The 22,299-nt window shown below is 44.9% G+C and overlaps 1 protein-coding gene across 1 annotated transcript; it reads left to right on the plus strand.

Annotated features, from left to right (window-relative positions):
* Positions 1-1,864: 1,864 nt before the first annotated feature.
* LOC125097412 (SPOC domain-containing protein 1-like) lies at positions 1,865-22,297 on the plus strand. The gene is made up of 5 exons (XM_047724947.1): positions 1,865-2,070; positions 2,781-4,049; positions 21,622-21,798; positions 22,198-22,229; positions 22,279-22,297. The coding sequence occupies exons 2-5, from the start codon at positions 2,958-2,960 to the stop codon at positions 22,295-22,297; spliced, it is 1,320 nt and encodes a 439-aa protein (XP_047580903.1). The 5' UTR covers positions 1,865-2,070; positions 2,781-2,957.
* Positions 22,298-22,299: the final 2 nt, after the last annotated feature.

Consider the following 22,299-nt stretch of genomic DNA (forward strand, 5'->3'; position numbering starts at 1 on the left):
ACCGCTACTCCCTCTTTCTTTGCCAATGGCGGGAGACTTCCATTATCGAAATGGACCAGAATAACAGTTCCCTGGTCTCAGGAGACCTGATCAAGTCTTTGCCACAATGACTAAAACATTCCATAGGATGGGAAGTCTTTTCACTTAAAAAAATCATTTTTCTTTTCTTTTCTTTCTTTTTTTTTTTTGAAGATTTTATTTGTCAGAGAGAGCATAAACAGGCAGAGTGGCAGGCAGAAGCAGAGAGAGAAGTAGGCTCCCCGATGAGCAAGGAGCCCTATGCAGAACTTGATCCCAGGACCCTGGGATCATGACCTGAGCGAAGGCAGCCGCTTAACTGACTGAGCCACCCAGGCATCCCTAAAAAAATAATTTCTTTCGAGCAGTATTGGATGTCATTAGTGGCATCCAGTCTCAACTCTTACCTCATTTGTGACCCTGACAGCCAGATCGAGACCGACAGCTTTCCATATGGGTCACAAAACACCTACTCTCTTTCTTTCTCTCTCTCTCTTTTTAATAGCAAACCTTATTTTTGATGAGTTTTAGATTTACAGAAAAAAAAATGGAAGATTAGTACAGAGATTTCCCATACATCTGGCCCTCTGTTTCCCTTACTGTTAACATTATCTTGATTTTCAAAGATTTATTTACTTATTTACTTGAGAGAGAGAGAGAGATCGAGCAAGCATGTGCAAGCAGAGGCAGAGGGAGAGAGAGACTCTTCAGCTGACTCCCTATTGAGTGCGGAGTCCAAGGCAAGGCTGGACGCCAGGCTCCATCTCCTCACCCCGAGATCAGGACCTGAGCGGAAAGCAAGAGTTGGATGGAGCCTTCATCGACCGCACCACCCAGGCGCCCTGACGTTATCTTGCTTTTTAAATCCAACATTATGTCACTGAGATACAGCCATGCTGATCTACAGATCTAGCGCCTTCGCTCTGATGTCGGTGGGCTATTCCACCGCCCCCGGAAGCGGCTCCCGGCCTCACGTGGTGCAGGTTTACTGCCTGCGAATTTCACTTCCTTCTCCATGATGTCTATCAGATTCCTAGTTCCGCAGTGAAAATATTTATGTAGCTGTAATGTCATCTGGTTTCAATGTTAAGAATCAATCCACAGGCAAAGTATGGCAGACTGAATCATCTCCCCAGGATGGGATGGGCGTGCCACAGAACTTGACAGAGACAAAAGTGGGAGGCTGGGGGAAGGGCAGCGGGGTGGGGGTGAGGGTGGGGGGTGGGGGTGAGTGGTGGGGAGGGGAGGGAAACAGTTCATTTCACGCAGAGGAGAGTCAAGACACACAATCTAAGGAAGAAGTGGACAATTTAAGACTATTATTCCGAGGGGTGAGAGTAATCAATAGAAACGATAGTAATATAAATATGAAAGAGAAAAACTGGGAAGAGAAAGGAGGACAGGTGGTTAATGCAATCACCAGGGCAGGGAGGCTATTCCCACGAATAAGTCAAGTAATAGAGTATGAGACTATTATTAATATTATTAATTAGTAATAGAGTATAAGATCACTTACAGTTATGAAAGCGGCATGAATAGAAAACTAAAACAACATGGTGAAAGGAAGAAAGTTTACTCCCAAGAGTCGGGAAGTGAGAGGACGTTTGAGTTTATTTCTAACCTTTCAGTTGGTCTTGGGCATGCATTTTCCTCCATATGAGTAATATTTTTATATTTGAGACAATGAAAATAATACATAATTAGGCAGAAGTGTAATTCTGATTCTCCTTGGGGTTCAGGCACTTTTAGTGACTCCCCATGGCTCTGGGACCAAGTTTATACTGTCAGACAGATTCAAGACCCCTCAACGCTTCTGCCCTCTGTTTCAGGCGCCCACCCACCCCTGCCCAGAAGCCCAAGGGATTGGCACCTCCGCCGGGAAGCCCTCGGGAGGAAGAGCGCGCCCTCTGCCGGTGCCAGGGCGCCAGTACGCCTGGGGTGCAGTCCACAGCGCCTCTTTAGAGGCCCCACCCCTGCCCCTCACCCCCTCACGTGACTCCAGCTCCCTCCCAGCCTGCGGGTGGTTCGGTGCGGGGAGCTCGGGGAACCCAGGTGAGAGCTCCTGGATGGCTTGGGCGGTAGGGGACTGTCCCGATCAGGCCTGGGAACCTGGCGGGGGTATCCATCCGAGCAGGATCGGCGTGAGGGGGATTAGCTCCAGTCACTACCTGCTCCCCGCCCAGGGGTTAGGAGCTGGGCTTTGGGTGGGGGAGAGAATCCCCTCTTCCTCTCCTGCGTGTCCTTTGGTGAGTCGCTAAAGTCCCTGTATCTCAGTTTCCTACCCTGTGGCTGCCGGCATGAAATGAAATAACGCACATAGTAGTTGCTTAAGAAACAGCACCTGTTACAATTACATCCCATTTAAGCAAAAGTGGGACCCCTCGGAGATTAGAAGACCTAAGGGTCACTGTAGCTCAACCCTGTTTGGTGGCAGGCCTCCCCTGCTCCCTTGGGATTTACAGTGTGGGGAGGCTTAGGTGACTGGCTGTTGTCTCCCTGTGGTCTCTGGGCCTCAGGAGGGGCAGAGCCTCCATCCAGCCCCTGGCAGGGAGGCTGCCTCCCAGGTGCCCCTGGCCTGGTGTCCTGAATGGGCTGGCAGCCAGACACCAATGTGACGCAGTCTCCCTTCTGTCTCCTCACGGGGGTTGCGTTCTGCTTTTGGCCCCTGTAGGCGGACAGACATGTCTCAGGAGGGGTCCCCAGAGGGTTCCAGCTCAGAGGACCCTGCCCTCAGCCCCCACTGCATTGCTGCACTTTTCCAGAACGATGTGGAAGCCAGCTCCGGGTCAGGCTTGAAACCACACCGGCCAGGGGCAAGCTCTGGGGTCCAAGTTTGGGCTGGCAGCAGGAAGAGGGTCCTGAGGGAAGAGACCCATCGAGGTACCCGCTCCCAGGCTGGAGGTGCTCCTGGGGCGGGCCTGGAGGCTGAGGCCCACTCGATGGCCCTGGAGCTACAAGGCAAGGGACTGAGTCAGGAGTTGGTGCCTGGCCCCCAGCTCCTCTCCCAGCCACCCGGAATGTCTGCTCAGGGGAAGGCTCCGGCCTTCAGGAGGCTCCAGGTTTCTCTGCATGACATCTTCGCTGAAAGTTGGCCCAGGAACCCTTGTCCCGTGTGTTTGGGTTTTCCAGAGAGAGCTTTGGTTGGCAGGGAGAGGCTGGGAGGGGTGGGGAGGAGGAGCTGCCCCGGGCCAGGAGAGGCGGGAGGAGGTTGGAGTGATGAAAGGGGCCCTACCCTCAGTAAAGAGCGGCCTCCCAAAAGGAGGCTACCATCCTCCCCAGACCCAGCCCCTATGGGGGCAAGAAAGAACAGCAGGAAGTATGAGGCCTGCTCAGAGGGTGGGGAGGGGGCAGGAGGCTTCTTGTGGTCTGGTCAGAGCCCTGGTGGGGACAATCCCCTGTGTGAGGGAGACCCCCCACCAGGGGCTGACGTGGGGTCCTTGGGAGACCTTTGTGGTCCTCTCTCTCCCAACAACACTGGGCCTGGGTCAGGAGATCCAGGTGGAACTTGTGTGGGATGTGTCTCAGGGACTGTGAAGTTTGAATATTTGCCTGCTGCAGAGAACGGGGTCCAGCCAGGCAGCCCCTCTGACCCTGTAGGGGTCCTACCACCTGATGGAGGGGAATCCCTCAGGCCAGCTGTCTGGGATCCCAGCTCTGCACTAGACCTTGGAGCATCTGGAAAGGCCTCCACAGTGTGGCGAGAAGCTGAGCACCTAGTCGGGGCTCGCTGTGATGATGGCCCTGCTGTCTCACACAGTCAGGAAGAGCTAGAGGTCAAGGCTCAGCCAGAGTCCAGGGGGAGGCTGGGAGAAGGACCCCCTGCTCCCACTGACAGCCCCTCCAGCTCCTTGGCGTCTACAACCAGCAGGGCTCACTCGGGCCCATTCATGGGACAGAGAAGATCCAAGTATGCTAAGAAGTCGAGGAGAGGCCCAGTGTCCAGCGCCCAGCACCAGGGCGTAGACAGGAGTGCGGATGACTTCAGCGAGGACCAGCCAGACAAATCCCACCCAGGAAGCTTCCCCAAACCGGTAAGTGGAGTCTGAGAAGTTGGGCTAGGGAGGACTTGGCCAGTCTTAACGCCATGCTTGCCAGTGGAGTTTAACGCTAGAGAGCATTTGAGTGGGCATTGTTCTTCACACCCATTTTATGCTGAGTAAACTGAGACCCACCATGTCAGGAATGAGAAAATGAACTTCATTTGCTGATATCTTATGAGGGTTCATTATCTTTTGGAGTTGGTGAGTTCTGGGTTCAGACCTTGCCTCTGTCCACTTCCTAGCTGAGTGACTCTGGAATATTTTTTTAAACTAAGTTCCTCATCTGTAAAAAGGGGATAACTCATTCCAATTGAATGGGGGTTGTTTTAAGGATTAAGTGAGATGATGGTGTAAAGTAATGTGCCTAGCACCGCCTAAGGAGCAAAGTAAATTACTTCATTTATGTAAATTTGTGTTTCCTTTAGAGTTAACAATAGCACGTTATCCCCATGTTTCCAGATGGGAAAACTGAGGCTCAGGGACGTTAACATACTCCCCCAAGCTCACACAGTGAGAGTCAATGCCCAGCCATATTCCCTGTATTTACTACTTCTCTCTCCATTGTCCTTTAATTAAATTGTTATTTTATTAATAATAGTTAACATGTTGTTTTAAAAGATTTTATTTTAGGGGTGCCTGGATGGCTCAGTGGGTTAAAGCCTCTGCCTCGAGCCCCGCATCGGGCTCTCTGCTCAGCGGGGAGCCTACTTCCTCCTCTCTGTCTGCCTGCCTCTCTGCCTACTTGTGATCTCTGTCAAATAAATAAATAAATAAAAATCTTTAAAAAATAAAATAAATTAAATAAATAAAAGATTTTATTTTATTTGTTTATTTTAGGGAGACAGAGAGAGAGTGCATGATCACGAGCAAGGGTAGGGGCAGAGGGAGAGGGAGAGAAAGAATCCCAGATAGACTGCGCTACAGAGCCTGATGTGGGGTTCGAGCTCACGACTCTAAGATCATGACCTGAGTGGGAGCCAACTCAGATGCTATTTATTTATTTATTTATTTGACAGGCAGAGATCACAAGTAGGCAGAGAGGCAGGCAGACAGAGAGAGAGGTGGAAGCAGGCTCCCTGCCGAGCAGAGAGCCCGATGCGGGGCTCGATCCCAGGACCCTGGGATCATGACCTGAGCGGAAGGCAGAGGCTTAACCCACTGAGCCACCCAGGCGCCCCATCCAAGTCAGATGCTTAATGGACTGTGCCACCCGGGCACCCCAGTAGCTCACATGTTTATATCCAAGGCAGAAGGTGGAACCTTCTCACATAGTGGAATTTTTACCACATTCCTCGAATATGTATTCTGTGCTAGGCAGTTTTGATTGAATATTCACATGAAGCCCAGAGAGGTAAGGTGACTGGCCCAAGATCACACACCTGGTAAGTGACAGAACCGGTGCATAAATGCTGACAGACCGTCCTGAAAGCACACCTCACTGTCTGCCTGTGCCCCTTCCCTGTTGGCATCACACTAGTGAGAGGATCTAGCCTGCTTACCGTGTGCTGGGTACTATACTAAGTGCTTTATCTTCCTAACAACCTGACGAGGTAGAGGCTATTGATATATACCCATTTTACTGATGTGGACACTGAGGCCCAGAGAGGTGAGAAGACTAGTTCAAGGCCAAAGAGCAAATTTGTAGAACGGGGATGGGAACAAGTGAGTTGCTCTGTGATGTACCACAATTTGGTATTACAATTGCATGAGAATGCTATTACATTGCTTTTGTAAACATCACTAAAAACAATTATTTTTAAAGATTTTATTTATTTATTTGACAGAGAGAGAGAGAGACAGCAAGAGAGGGAACACAAGCAAGGGGAGTGGGAGAGGGAGAAGCAGGCTTCCCTCTGAGCAGAGACCCCGATGGGGGGGCTTGATCCCAGGACTCTGGGATCATGACCTGAGCCAAAGGCAGACACCTAACTACTGAGCCACCCAGGTGCCCCTCAAAAACAATTTTTAATAAAAGATATTAGTATGTGTTTATGATAGAAAATTAGAAATTTTAAAAACTCCAAATGCCAACTTTTTGGTACGTCTTTCTTCTCATCTCTTTCCTGTACATACATATCTTTTCTTCACCTAGATTAGGACTGTGTGTGTCAAATGTATGACTTGGCTTTTTTGACTGGCTCAGTTGGTGTATATAGAGAGAGAGCATGTGAGCGTTGGGGAGAGGGACAGAGGGAGGAGGAAAGAGAGAATCCTAAGCAGTGCAGAGCCTGACATAGATTTCGATGAGATCTGAGATCTGAGATCATGACCTGAGCCAAAAATCAAGGGTCAGACAGTCAGACGCTTAACCGACTGAGCGGCCCAGGTGCCCGGGGTACGTGGCTCTTGATCTTGGGGTCGTGAGTTCAAGCCCCATGTTGGGCATAGAGTTTACTTAAAAAAATTTTTTTTTCACCATTGATTTGTGAACACAGAAAGAGGAAGTCCCTTTAAATTCTTCCAGACCCCACTGCCTTTGTCTGGAGATATCGGTGTTTGCGCTTGGAATCCCTCCAGCCCCCTTGTTGTGAACATCTACACCTCTGCGGCACCCATATTTAAATAAGCTCATTCTATGCTTCATCGTTCTGGGATCTGTACTTTGTTTATTTCTCAAGCATTATAGCATTTGGAGATCTTTCCAAGTTGGTACACATTGTTCTGCCGAATCTGTGCCTTTCCGGAGCCCTGGCTCACAGTGGGCTGCAGACATATTTGTCATGGCCACGGGCGCTGCCGGGACCAGAGGATGGGCTGGGACTTCCTTTTCTCATTTCCGACCACCGTCGTGTAGTTGAGCGTACAAAGCCTGGAGGTGGCCAGCCTGGCATTCCGTCCTGGCTTTGCCTCTATCTGAATGACCTGGGCAGGCGGCTTCACCTTTCTGAGCATCATTTCCTCACCTGCAAACTGGAGGGGTGTGGGGGGGAGCACTTATCCGACAGCGGGGTGGTGAGGAGCAAATGAGATGAGACACATGCTTGGCGTTTAGCACAGTGCCTTGTACAAGATAAACACTCAAAAGTGTTACCTGTTATTGACATGTACGGTTGTGTGCTGCTCTAAGTATTGCTGCAGAGAACCTTGCTGTGCCTCTGGTTTCTCCTCATTTCTGATGATTTATTTGGGCCGGCACTGGGACTTGGGGGCCTGCAGCGGTTTGAGGGGCTTGTGGGAGTGCGGCGGTGGCTCCAGGTGTCCACCTGCCTTGACTGAAGGAGCCCACAGCTGCTCCCTCCTCCAGGGCCCATCCTTGACTCAGCAGCCAGTGCAGCTTCTGAAACCACCCGTTGCTATGGCAACGGGTGCCAGCTGCAGGAGAAGAACTGAGCCAGGGCTGCAACAGGGACAGACAGGTGGTCGAGGCCAGTGCTGAATGGGGCGTGGGCATAGGGTCCAGCCGGTCTGGCCCCCTTTCAGGGCGATAGCACCTTCTCCTGGAGGCAGCCTGGCTCGTGCCAGGGGCAGACCGGTGGGTTCAAGGTTAGTCTCTGCTTCTTACTGCAGGGTAGCTTTGGATGAGGGATGTCTCTGCCCTGAACCGTAGTTGCCTCCTCTATGAAATGGCCGTCCAGTATGAGAGGTTGGTTGCGTTGTGTTCTTCTGGTGTGAGATACAGACCTTTGGATGACACAGCGGGGGAAATGGCATTTTCTTCTCTGTCTGGAGCCCCGCCGTGGCCAGTGAGGTCTGGTGCTACTTTGAGGGTGGAGCAGCAGGTGGTGTGGGGAGGGCAGCTCGGGCCCAGCCCCCTGCTCTGCTCACCACAACCGGGGAGGCATGGAGCTCCTTTGGCCCCATCTGGGGGCCCTCTGTCTGCTGCTGGGAAGTGTCAGGAGCTGTGGAAGAAGAGCATGTCCTTCTAGCAGATGGGTAGCCTAAGAACAGCGCTTTTTATTGAGCGCTTACTGTATACCAGCAGCTTCACATAAGGTCATCATCTCATAATCAACCCTCACAACAACATTAAAAGTTGGTGTTAATACTCAGTACTCCCATTTGGGATTCAGAGAAGTTAAGTGACTCAGTCAAGGTCACACAGCAATTAAACAGTAGAGCTGGTATTTTTGTTGTTGTTGTTAAAGATTTTATTTATTTATTTAGAGACCATGTGAGTGGGGGGTGGGGCAGGAGGGATGGAGGGAGGGGGAGAGAGAATCTCAAGCCAACTCTGTGCTGAGCACAGAACTTGACACAGGGCTCTATTTCACCACCATGAGGTCGTGACCTGAGCCGAAATCAAGAATCAGACACTTAACTGACTGAGCCACCCAGGCGCCCCTGGGGCCAGTATTTGAATCCAGGCCTGGAGGCTTCCAGAGTCTGTGCTCTGAGCTAGGCTGCCAAAGGCCTGGCTAAGGGGTTTGGATTTTTATGGGACTTTATTGTAATTTGTTCAACAAGTAGGGGGACCCCTACAGGGAACTCATGGTCCAGTGGGAGGAGGTAAACAAGTAACCAGAGGTATGAATGAGGCCCAGCAGACCTTAGATTACCCAGAGGGCAATTGAGTCTACCTGGGGTAGGGGTGGGTAGGAGGGGTTAAGGTAAGGTAGGGCAGAGATGGGGGCTGTCGGAGTTGGGTCTGGGCAAAGGAAGTAGGTGTTCAGCAGGTGGAGAAGGTAGGAAAGACACATCAGGAGGAGAGCAGAGGACCAGGGGCAGGAGGCAGCTTGGAGTGTTACAGGAGTGGAACAGGAGGCGGGATGGGGTCTGGAGGGGGAGGAGTGAGGTGGGAGAGATCAGCAAGGACAAAGTTGCTTGAATGCAAGGGGAGAGACTGCAGTGTGGTCAGGTGTCAGGGCATGAGCCAAGGAAGCTTAACATCAGTGTTTACAGAGAGAACGTGCTGTGTTCCAAGCGCTGTTCTAAGAACCTTGAATAATGATGGTCCTTGCATCAACACTATGAGGTAGATACTGGCATTATGCCCATTTCACTGATAAAAACTAAGGCACAGAGAGATCAAGTAATTTTCCCAAGATTATACAGATCCTAAGTGTTGGCAGCAAGTGTCCCATCGCATGAATATGCCACAGTTTATTTATTGACTCCATATGGACATTTGGGTTGTTTGCATTTTTTTGCTATTACATCTAGTGATGATGCTATGATGAGCAATTTTGTATATGTTTCTGGGTACATATGAGCAACAGTGTCTCCATGGAATGTTCCTGGGACTGGAATTGCTAGATTATAGGGTTTACACACCTTCAGCTTTACTTAAACAATTTTTAAATTTTAAAGTTTTTTTGAATTTATTTGAGGAGAGAGAGAGAGATAGAATGTAAGAGCAGGGTGAGGGAGAAACAGGCTCCCCAATGAGCAGAGAGCCTGACGTGGGGCTCCATCCCAGGACCCTAGGATCATGACTTGAGCTGAAGGCAGATGCTTAACTGACTGAGCCACCCGGACACCCCACCAAATGTTTTTTTAAAGTAGGTACTTCCACAAGCAGTGTGTAAAGTAGCTCTTCATCTGCACCAACACTTGAAGTTTATGCCAAAGTGGGAATAATATGTTACAGGGTTTCAGTGTTGTTTTCATTTATCTTGTCTTTTTTTTTTTTTAAGATTTTATTTATTTATTTGACACAGAGAGAGAGACCCCACATGTACTGACACAGGCAACAGCTGGCAGGGAGGGGCAGAGGGAGAGGGAAAAGCAGACTCCCTGCTGAGCGGGGAGCCCAACACAGGGCTTGGTGCCAGGACCCCAAGATCATGACCTGGGCCAAAGGCAGATACTTAATTGACTGAGCCACCTAGGCACCCCTACTTTGATTTTCATTTCCCTATTACTAAGGAGAATCTTTGCATACATTTTGGCTATTTCTGTTAACTCTTTTCCCCAAAATTTTATTTTGTTTGTTTAACTTTTCCTTATCTGTGGGAGTTCTTTTAAAAAAAAAATGTATTTATTTGAGAGAGAGTAAGTAAGAGAGAGATAGCATGAGTGTGGAGGGAGGGAGGGGCAGAAGGACAAGGAGAAGCAGACTTTCCTGCTGAACAGGGAGACCAACATGGGGCTCAATCCCAGGATTCTGGGATCATGTCCTGAACCGAAGGTAGATGCTTAACCAGTTGAGGCACCCAGATGCCCCTGTAGGAGTTCTTTATATATTTTAGATACTATTCCTTTGTCAGATATATGTTTTGCAAATATATTCTCCCAAAGTGTGGCTCATATTTTGCTTGCCTTATAGTGTCTGTGGATGAGCAGAAATTAATTATTTAAAAATTTTTTCATTGTAGTAAAATATACATAACATACAACTTACCATTTTAACCTTGTTTAAGTGTACAGTTCAGAGGCATTAAGTACCTTCACAGTTATGCTGCCAACACCATTATCCAGTATTTTTTCATCTTCCCAAACCTAAATCCTGTATCCATTAAACAGTAACTCCCCATTCCCTTCTTCCCCCAGTCCCTGATAATCACTATTCTTTTTTCTGTCTCTATGAACTTCACTGTTTTGGTACCTCATACAATTGGAATATGCCTCCGTTTGTGACTATTTATTTCGCTTAGCATAGTGTCTTCAGGGTTCATGTTGTAGCATGTATCAGAATTCTATTCCTTTTTAAGGCCAAATAATATTCCATTGTATGCATATAGTACATTTTGTTTATCTGTCCATGGACATTTGGGTGGTCTCTACCTCATCGCCATTGGGAATAATGCTGCTATAAACATTGGTGTACAAATATCTGTTCAAGTCTGCGCTTTCAGTCCTTTTGCTCAGAAGTGGCAGCTGAATCAAAGTGGAATTGAAAGAGGTAGAATTGCTAGAGAAATTGCTAATGTTAATGTATCCTAATTTATCCATTATTTTACTTACATTATGTGGGGTTTTTTTGTTTTTGTTTTTGTTTTTGTTTACATTATGTGTTTTAAGAAATCTTTAAGGCACCTAGTTGGCTGAGTCAGTGGAGCATGTGACTCTTGATCTCGGGATTGTGAGTTTGAGCCACATGTTGGATGTAGAGATTATTTAAAAATAAAATAAAAATAAATAAAAATCCTTTAAAGAAATTCCTTCCCTATCTCAAGGTTATGAAGATGTTCTTGTATGTTGTATTGTTTTGCCTTTCACACTAAGGTCTATAATGTATCTAGAATTACTTTTTTTTTTTTAAAGATTTTATTTATTTATTTGACAGAGAGAGATCACAAGTAAGCAGAGAGGTAGGCAGAGAGAGAGGGGGAAGCAGGCTCCCTGCTGAGCAGAGAGCCCAATGCGGGGCTCGATCCCAGTACCCTGAGATCATGACCCGAGCCGAAGGCAGAGGCTTAACCCACTGAGCCACCCAGGTGCCCCCTTAGAATTAATTTTTGTTAATGATATGGACTATATGTTTTTTATATGGATACCCAGTTGTTCCAACACCGTTTACTGAAAATCATGTCCTTCCCTACTTATAGGCAGTGCCAGATCTGTCACAAATCATGTTTCAGTATATGTGGGATTGGTTTTTGGTCTCCCTGTACTCTTTTTCAAAAAGTTTTCCCTTTGCTAATATTATATAATATTAATTATAGTATCTTGTTAATAATTCTTGATGTCTGGCAAGACAAGTCTCCCATCTTTGTTGTTTTCAAGAGGATCTTTGCTCTTACATTCCTTTGCTTTTTCATATAAGTATTAGATCAGCTTGTCAATTTCCACATACACAAAAACCTGTTGGGATTTTGACCAGAAAGATACTGAATCTATAAATCATTTTGAGGAGGACTAACATCTTTACAGTATTGTAAAGGTGTGAAGTATTGTATAATATGTCAATCCATGAACATGGTATATTCCTTTATTTATTTTGATCATCTTTATTGTCTTTCAATAAAGTTTTGTATTTTCTCCATCAAAAATATTGTATATCTTCTTCAGATTTATTCCTAAATACTATATTTCTATATAACTTGTTATGGAAAACTTCAAATATCTGCAAAAATAGATTGAATTGTAAGAAGGGCTTGGCCACCTCACCCGGTTTTGTAAATTAACTGGAACACAGACACAACTATTTGTTTACATATTATCTATGACTAATTTAATATCCCAAAGGCAGAGTCGAGGGGTTGCAGTGGAGACCATATAACCAGCAACCCTAAAATACTGGGCCCTGGTGTGAAATTTCTAGTACTCATCAGCCAACTCTATCAGCCATCTGTTATTTTGTCTGAAAGTTGATAATAGTTCCAATAATATCACCTAATAGTCATTCAGTATCCTAATCTTCAATAGTCTTATAAAGATGATTGTCTTTATGCCTTGTCTTTTGAAAGTCAAGATCCAAATAAAATACACACATTGTAATTGGTTAATATGCCTATAAGTCTCTTTTAGCCTTTAGGTTTTCTCCCCATATCTTGTTTTTCCTGTAATCTGTTTTTTTAAAGGATTTTATTTATTAGAGAGAGAGAGAGCATGAGTGGGGGGGAGAGGCAGAAGGGGAGGGACAAGCAGACTCCCCGCTGAGCAGGAAGCCTGAGTGAGGCTTAATCCCAGCACCCTGAGATCATGACCTGACCCAAAGGCTTAACTGAGTCACCCAGACACCCCACTTGCAATCTATTTTTGAAGAAATTAGTTTGTCCTGCAGCTTACTGCATCCCCGTCATTTAATGACACCTGTTTCTCTGTCTTCTGTATTTCCTGTGAACTAGTGTTTGAATCTGAACTTTGATTAGGTTTGGATTCATAGTTTTCAGCCTGACTATTTTATAGGTGGTCACGTGGTCTTTCAAGCCCAAACCACATCATGTCTGATTATACTACTTTATGTCTTTTAATGCTATCATAAAATGGTAACTTTTAAAAATTACTGTTGCTGGTGTATAAAAATGCAATTAATTTTAAAGAAATCCTGCTAGATTCTTTTATTAATTCATATAATTTACCTATTAAAATTCTGTTTTCTATGTAGACAATCATGTCATCTGCAAATAATGGCAGCCTTTTTCTTTCCTTTCCAATTTTTGCATATTCTCTGCCCTCTTTCCTTACTGCGCTAGGTAAGACTTTCGTATAGTCTTATAGTATAGTATATTATAGTATAATGTCAAATAGAAATGATAACGGAGAGCCTTGTGTTGTTCTGGACCTTACAGGGAACGCAGTCATCTTCATCAGAATTTGTTCACTCTGTTTTGTTTTTAAGATTTTTATTTATTTATTTGACAGAAAGAGTGGGCCTGTGCATAAGTGGGGAAGGAGGCAGAGGGAGAAGGAGAAGCTGACTTCTCACTGAACGTTGAGCACGACGTGGGGCTCAATCCCAGAACCGGAGATCATGACCTGAGCCAAAGTTAGATCCTTAACTAACTGAGCCACCCAGACACCCCTGTTTGCTCTATTTTTATATATACGCTCTTTATCAAGTTAAGGAAGCTTCCTTTTATTGCTGGTTTGTTCATTATTCTGAATGGACAGTATGTTTGATCAAATATGATTTCTGCATTTTTGAGAGAATATGATTTTTATTCTTTAATTTATTATTGTAGTAAATTTAATGAGTTGGGTTTTTTTTTTTCATGTTAACTCAGTCTTGCATTTCTGGAATAAACCCAACTTGATCATGTTTCTCTTTTATATTTTTTGAATTCATTTTCATAATATTTGCTTTGGGATTTTTGTATTTCTATTGATGTGTTAATTGGCCTGAAATTATTTATTCTCATTTGCCTTCTAAGGTTTTGGTGTCCAGGTTTTTGCCTCATAGAATGAATTGCAGAGTGTCTTCTCCTTTTCTGCTTGCTGTAAGAATTTGTATAAGATTGGAATTATTTTGTTCTTTGAACATTTTGGTAGAGTCACTGGTAACAAAGAGGCTGGACTGGTGTCTTCTTTAGGAAAGATGTCTCCTTACTGATTAAATTCATTCTATGGTTATAAGTTTATTCAGTTTTTTTCTTTGAGTCAATTTTGGCAAGTTATATTTTTCTAAAAATATATCCATTTAATCTGAGTTTTCAAATTTATTGGCAAGTTGGCATAAAGTGTTTTTTTTTAAAGATTTTATTTATTTATTTGACAGAGAGAGACACAGCGAGAGAGGGAACACAAGCAGGGGGAGTGGGAGAGGGAGAAGCAGGCTTTCTGTGGAGCAGGGAGCCCGATGCGGGGCTCAATCCCAGGAGCCTGGGATCATGACCTGAGCTGAAGGCAGGCGCTTAAAGACTGAGCGACCCAGATGCCCCTGGCATAAAGTATTTCACGATAACATCTTACCTTTTTAATGTTGGTGCATTCATGATTAATCATTCTGGATATGGTCTAGTTGTGTCATCCCTCTTTTCCTTAATTTTGTCAGAGAATTGTCTGTGTTTTGAGTCTTCTCAAATAACTGATTTTTGGTTTTGTTGATCTTTTCCATTGTATGTTTGTCTTTAGTGTCATCTTCCTTTCAATTTATTTTCTTATTTTATAAAATCTTAAGAATTATGCTGAGTTTATTAATTTTCTTTCTTCTTCCTTTCTCTTAAAGTCATTAGAAGCTATAAGGGAACCTGTAATTATCACCTTAGCTTCACGCAGAGACTTTAATGCATAGTTTTATTATCATTCAATTACTACTATTTCATAATATTTATTATAATTTGTCTTTGACTTACGTATTATTGTTCAGAAGTAAGATTTTTTTTTTTTTTTTAAGTTCCCATTCCTCTGGGCTTCTTTCTTTTCTTCCTCTCTTTCTCTTTGCTATTGCTTTCTAGCTTGATCAGAGTGTGGTGTGAGAAGACAATTTTTAAAAAAATATTTTATTTATTTATTTGACAGAGATCACAAGTAGGCAGAGAGAGAGAGAAAGAGAGAGAGAGGAGGAAACAGGCTCCCCAGCGAGCAGAGAGCCCGATGTGGGGCTCGATCCCAGGACCCTGAGATCATGACCTGAGCTGAAGGCAGAGGCCTTACACACTGAGCCACCCAGGCGCCCCGAGAATGCAGTTTATATCTGAGTTGTCTATTGTCTATGCCCCTTGTGTCTATTGAGCATTTGAAATTTGGGTGGCCAAAACTGAATTGAATTGAATTGAATTGAATTCAAAGGCTTAGTACCAAAAAATGTAAAAATCTAATAAATTCTTGATTTGATTACATATTGAAATTGTAGTATTTTGCATATGTTGAGTTAAATACAATATAGAATTAATTTTTTGAGTGGGGGACGGGTAGAGGAAGAGGGAGAGAGAGAATCTTTTTTTTTTTTTTAAGATTTTATTTATTTACTTATTTGTCAGAGAGAGAGAGAGAGAGGGAGAACACAAGCAGGTAGAGCAGCAGGCAGAGGCAGAGAGAGAAGCAGGCTCCCTGCTGAGCAAGGAGCCCCATGTGGGACTCGATCCCAGGACGCCGGGATCATGACCCAAGCCGAATGCAGCAGCTTAACCAACTGAGCCACCCAGGTGTCCCGAGAGAGAGAATCTTAAAGCAGGCTCCGCACCCAGGGTGGAGCCCAACAAAGGGCTTGATCTCAGCACCCTGAGATCATGACCTGAGTTAAAGTCAACAGTTGGACGCTCAACCGACTGAGCCACCCAAGTGCCCTTAAAATTAATTTAACTTGTTTCTTTTTACTTTTTTTTTTCATGTGGCTACCAGAAAACTTCGAAGTATGCACACAGCTCATGTTTATACTTCTATTGGGCAGTGCAAAAAGTACCAGTCTTTTGAAATTTGTTGAGGTCTGCTTTATGGTCCAGGCTGCAGTTAATTTTATCTATCACATGTATCCTTGAGAAGAATATGTATTTTTTATTTGTTAGGAAAAGTCTTCTATATATGTACACGATGAAGTTTGTTTGTTTTTTTTTTTTTTTTTAGACTTTATTTATTTGACAGAGAGAGATCACAAGTAGACAGAGAGGCAGGCAGAGAGAGGGGGGGGAAGCAGGCTCCCTGCCGAGCAGAGAGCCCGATGTGGGGCTCGATCCCAGGACCCTGGGGATCATGACCTGAGCTGAAGGCAGAGGCTTTAACCCACTGAGCCACCCAGGTGCCCCCATGATGAAGTTTTTAAATTGTTTCTATCAGGGGCATGTGGGTGGCTCAGTCAGTTAAGCCTCTGCCTTGGGCTCAGGTCATGATCAGGTCATGATCAGGTCCTGGGATGAAGCCCCAGGTTGGGCTTCCTGCTCAGTGGGGAGCCTACTTCTCCCTCTCCCTCTGCCCCTCCCCCGCTTGTGCTCTCTTGTTCTCTTTTTCTGTCAAATAAATAAATAAAATAGTTTTTATCAAATCTTTTTAATCTTTACTATTTTGTCAGCCAGATTCATCAACAGGGAAGTATATTAACATTTCTTGCTATAATGGTGGATTTTTTTTCTTGCAGTTTTGTCACTTTTTGCTTTATATTTCTTGAGATTATGTTATTAGATGCTTATCATTTAGAGATGTGATAGCTTCCTGGTGAAACTGCTTATCTTTATTTAGTGAGGTCTTCGCCCCTAGTTATTTTTTTCCTTGAAGTCTGTTTTGTCAGATATTAATATGGCTATGAAGCTTTATTTTGCTTAGTATTTGTCTGTTCACATATTATTCTATTTTCTTCTTATACTCTTTTTTGCATTTTTGGTTTTTTTTTAAGATTTTTATTTATTTGACAGAGATCACAAGTAGGCAGAGAGGCAGACAGAGAGAGGAGGAAGCAGGCCCCCTGCTGAGCAGAGAGTCCGATGCGGGGCTCCATCCCAGGACCCTGGATCATGACCAGAGCCGAAGGCAGAGGCTTTAACCCACTGAGCCATCCAGGCACCCTGCATTTTTGTATTTTAGAAGTGGGTCTTATAAATATCCTTTAATTAGGTTTTTAAAAAATTTTTTGAAGACTTTATTTATTTATTTGACAGACAGAGATCACAAGTAGGCAGAGAGACAGGAAGAAAGAGAGGGGGAAGCAGGCCCCCCGCTGAGCAGGGAGCCAGGTGCAGGACTAGATCTCAGGACTCTGAGATCATGACCTGAGTTGAAGGCAGAGGCTTAACCCACTGAGCCATCCAGGCGCCCCGGGTTTTCTTTTTTTTAACGGCCTGATTTTTTTGTATTTATCTCAAGGATTGGTCCATTTTCATTTGTTGTAGCTACTCATTTATTTGAATCTATTCCTACTGTCTTATTTTGAGCTTTGCATATATATCCTGCCTTTTCTATACCTTTTCCCCTTTTATTGCCTCCTTTTAGATTGATTCTTTTTTCTTTCTTTGTTTTTTTTTTTTTAAGATTTTTATTTATCTGAGAGAACAAATGGGATGAAGGGCAGAGGGAGAAGCAGATTCCCTGCCAAGCAGGGAGCTGGATGCAGGACTCCATCTCAGGACTCTGGGATCATGACCTGAGCTTAAGGCAGATGCTTAACTGACTGAGCCACCCAGGAGCCCTGATTATTTTTCTGTATTCCTTTTTTATCCCTCTAGTAGTTTGGAATTTTCTATGCCCTGTTTATGTTCTTTTGGTGGCAATTCTGGAAAATTTAAAACCAATACCTAATTTGTCAAAGTTGAAAGGTAGTTACTACTATTACCTGCCTCTGAAATGATATAAGTACCCTGGGATGCTTTAATTAAGTCCAGTTAATTACATTTAATTGCTTTAAATGCACCTTCCCAATATATGTGCTATTATCCAGTAAATTGGTCCTATCTTATTTTTAATCCCCCAATTACACACTGTTAAAATTTCATATGATCAATGTTCATATAGATGTAACAACCTGTTTGTTATTTTCTTTGCTCAAAATTCCTCCTTGTATCTCGGCTTTTCTCTCAGGTATTATTTCCTTTTTTCTGCCTCAAGTTCATCCTTTAACATTTTGTTTCTTGTGGGGCACCTGGGTGGCTCAGTCAATTAAGTGTCTGCCTTTGGCTCAGGTCATGATCCCCGGGGTCCCTGGGGTCGCCGGGTTTGCTGGGATCAAGCCCACTGTCAGTCTCCCTGCTCAGTGGGGAGTCTGCTTGTCCCTCTCCCTCTGCCCCCCACACCTCTGCGCTCTCTCTTTCTCACTCAAATAGATTAATTAATTTAAAAAACCATTTCCTTCTTGAGAAAAATAAAATTATTAAGAATAACAATAATTGGGGCGCCTGGGTGGCTCAGTGGATTGGGGCCTCTGCCTTCGGTTCGGGTCATGATCCCAGGGTCCTGAGATGGAGCCCCGCATCGGGCTCTCTGCTCTGCAGGGAGCCTGCTTCCTCCTCTCTCTCTCTCTGCCTGCCTCTCTACCTACTTGTGATCTCTCTCTGTCAAATAAATAAATAAAATCTTAAAAAAAAAAAGAATAACAATAATTCTCTTGGTTTTCACTAGGATATCTTTGTCTGATCCTCATTCTCAAAAAATACGCGTATGGGTCCCCAGTTGATAGTTATTTGCTTTAAGCACATTTGAAAATACTATTCTACTCTGTTTTGCCTTCCATTGTGACTGTTGAGAAGTTAATGGTTAGTCTAATTCCCGTTCCTTTGTAGCTAAAAATGTCTTGGTGAGAAGCCTTTATAGCATATGGTTAAAGGTGTGGCATCTAGAATCAGACTGCCTGGATATAAATCCCAGCTCTTTGGTCTGGTAGCTGTGAGACACTGGGCAAACTGATTAGCCTCTGAGTGCCTCTGCGTGCCTCAGTTTCCTCTACTGTGAAAGGGGGACGATAATAGTAACAGTACCTAAGCTTATAGGGTTTTGGTGAGGATTAAATGAGCTAATGGAAAACATTCACAGGAGTGGGGGAACGTTTTCAGTGCTATTAAAGTGTTAGCTGTCATTTTTTTCTCTTTATGTTCTTAGGATCTCCTCCTCACTGGTGTTGGGCAATTTCACTCCATGGTGCCAAGCTGTGGCTTTACTTTTTCTTCTCCTGTTTGAGATTCACTGAGCTTTTTGAATCTGTGAATTGTTGTCTTTTACCAATTCAGGAAAAGTCTAAGCCATATATCTTCAAATACTGCCTCTGTCCGGCTCTCTCTCCTCTCTCCTTCTGGAACTTTAGTCAGATTAATCAGTCCTTTTCACTCGTTCACTGTGTTTTCAAAGTCTCTGTGTTGTGAATACTCAGCATCATTTACTTATTTTTTAAAATATTTTATTTATTTATTTGACAGAGAGAGGGAACCCAAGCAGGGGGAGTGGGAGAAGGAGAAGCAGGCTCTCTGCTGAACAGGGAGCCCGATGTGGGGCTCGATCCCAGGATCCTTGGATCATGACCCAAGCCAAAGGCAGACGCTGAACAACTGAGCCACCCAGGCAGCCCTACTCCGGATTATTTAAAATGTTTTCTAGTTCTCCAGCGTATTCAGCAGTGTCTAATAGGCTATCAGACCTATTATAATATAATAACATAACATAATATAATATAATATAATATAATATAATATAAGACATTATATTATATTATAAGACATGGAGTCTTATATTTTCATGATTATCCCATTTTTATTTCCAGAAGTTATGTTTGGTTCCAAACCAAATCTGCTTGGTTATTGTGTAATATCGTTTTGCCCTTCACTCACATGTTTAACTCCTTCTTTTGTGTTGTAAAACATGTTACCCATATTTTGTATTCTAGTCTGATAAATCCAGCATCTAAAGTCTTTGCTGGTCAGATTCGGCTGCCTTTTGTCTTGGAGCCTCATAAAGCTGATGGACAGGCCCCCGAGACAGGGGCCAGTTAGAAAGTTTTAAGCCATGGAGGGCTGTTCTTAATGTCTTTCCTGCTTTCCTTCCCAGATATCCCACTTTCTGCCCCCATCCCTTTGCCTCAATTTACTTTTCTGAAAGGCTGATTCATCCCCATGATTTAAAAAAAAAAAAGTGAGAAGCCTCTTTTCCAACTCCCTGTCCCTTTCCTACTGCCAGCCTCTGCTTTTAGGTTTATGGATACTTCCAGAGATATTTTATGCAGATTCAAGCAAATACAAATTTAAAAATTCTTTCTCTTTTAACGCAAATGGGAGCACACTACACACATTGTTCTAAACTTGTTTTTTAATTTTAAAAAATATGTTTCTGCTTATAAAAGAAATACATGCTCATTTTGAGTAACATAAGTACCCAAGTGTCTACAAGCGGAAACTGAAAGTCCCTCTGGAATTTCATTCCCCAGAGATAACCTGCCTTTTGCGTCTATAAATACATATTTACATAAATGGGCCTTATGCAACAATACTGCTCTGTAACCTATTTTTTTCCCTCCAAATAATACACCCTGACATCTTCCCATGAATCTTTCCGCATCTGTCAGTGCTGTCCACATAGCCCACAGCTCAGTGCCTGGGCTTGGGTCAGATAGAAGTAGGCTTGAGCCCTAGCTCTGCTGCGTGGTTAGCTGCAGGACTTTTCAGATCCTCTCTGACCCTCAGTTTCCCTCATCTGGAAAATGGGGGTAGAAATGGTACATACCGCATGGTGTTGATCTGGGACCCAGAATAAGGTCTTGTGTGATGTGTTTCCTTTGGGGAAGCTATGTTATAAGCCTCTGATGAATGACATATTGATTTTATTATGACTCACTCTACTCGGTGGCCGGTTAGAATCCACAGGATGATATGTGATGGTTAATTAATCATTCCCCCTTTGATGGACATTGAAGGGTACACATTTGTTTTTTTTGTGGGGGCTTTTTGCCAATCCTGTGAACACTGAACGTCTTTTACCTTTGTGTGAGTGTCTTCATGTGAACTCCCTCCAAAGGGGTCACTGGTCCTCTGAATCCTAACCTCTGCCTCCTTTCTCTCCAAGGAGGAAATGGAAATGCCCCATGGGGTGAAGCACGTGTGTTACGTAGGTTTTTGCTTTTTCTTACTGCTCTTCTTCCTCCCTCTCCTCAGGTCTGGGGGGATGGGAGGGGTCTTCCTAGAGGACCTAGAGTTAATCCTGCCCCACCCCCTCTCCTCCAGAGCATGGTAGGACTCCCCACCCCCGGTGGTGCTGAACCTCTGACTTCCAGTTTTCCCCGACCTTTGGAACCTTACCATTCATGAGAATTCATTCAAAGATTAGATTTCAGACCCTGCTTTCACAGTAGTTCCCTGTGGTTTGCAATAAATCAAAAGAATCAAAACATACTTGAAAAGGGATAAAAGCCTCAAGTTAGAGAAAAGGGGGAAGTGAAGGGGAAATCTTGGTATGACAACCTCTCACCCTCTGCCAATCCTGGAAAGGTACGACTGTTGGACTCTAAGTTAATGCTGAGCTTCCTGGCAGCGAGGGCAAAAAGGGGGAGCAGGATAGAGTCTATAATTCATCAAAAGACCAAAAACCACTCTACCTTGAAATGCTTATAAGCAGCTGGAGTGAGCGGGGAAGGTGAGAGGATGAGAATGAAGACCAGCTCCTCTTTTGGCATGGAGATCCTTGCAGTCCGCACACATTTCTTGAATGCTACTTCGTGTCAGTCCTGTTCTAGGCAGTGGGAATATAGTGGGACCAAGACATCCATGCTCTCTGTCCTCCTGCTGCTTACAGCACAGCGAGGAGAGAAACAGTAAATGACTGCAGAGGAAGTAAGCTCTCCAAATGGGCCTTCGATGCTGCTGCTCCTTGGTTCTTAGGTGCTTTCCTCCCCCTGCAGCTTGGTTCTGGGGCAGTGCTCCACCTCCTGGGGGCCCTCCGCCGTGGCCAGGCAGGGGAGCCGCAGCCCCCAAAGCTGGAGGTGCTGGAGGACATGATGGAGGTCAGCTTAGCATCGCCTGTCCAGAGGCCCAGAAGGAAGGAAAGGCCCGTGGTCCAAGGCCCTGCCAGGTGCCAGGTACAGAGCAAGTTCTTCATATAGACAGTGTTCCATCATCCCTGCCCAGGGACGCTGTCACACCTGCCTCACAGAGATGTCACGGCCACCACACAGCTGTGACCTGCCCATGGTCACACTGAATGTGCTAGCCAGAGACGGGGTTAGACCCCCCACTTGCCTGCTATCGGGGTCTGTGTGCTCTGTCCAGCGCTCCTGAATTCCCGAGCTTGACTGGAGCAAGGGAGGGGCTGGGCCTCCAGTGCATTTGGAGGGGGAGCAGTTGCTGACCTTTGTTCCTGGCTGACCAGCATGTTCTGCCATCCGGAGGTCCTCTAGCCCCTCCCTCTGGAGGGATGGTGTGGGCCCCTGGTGGCCTCTGACTTTTTCTGCTGTCGAAGCCATTCCTTTCTCTTTCAGGAGGGGGCTCCTGTGTGTGAGGCCTGTGCTGAGTGTCCTGGGATGAGTGCCTCTCTCCCCACCGCCCCCCTGCTGAAGCAGGCAGAAGCTGGGGAGGTGATA

This window comes from Lutra lutra, chromosome 4, assembly GCF_902655055.1.
Source record: "Lutra lutra chromosome 4, mLutLut1.2, whole genome shotgun sequence".
NCBI lineage: Eukaryota > Metazoa > Chordata > Mammalia > Carnivora > Mustelidae > Lutra > Lutra lutra.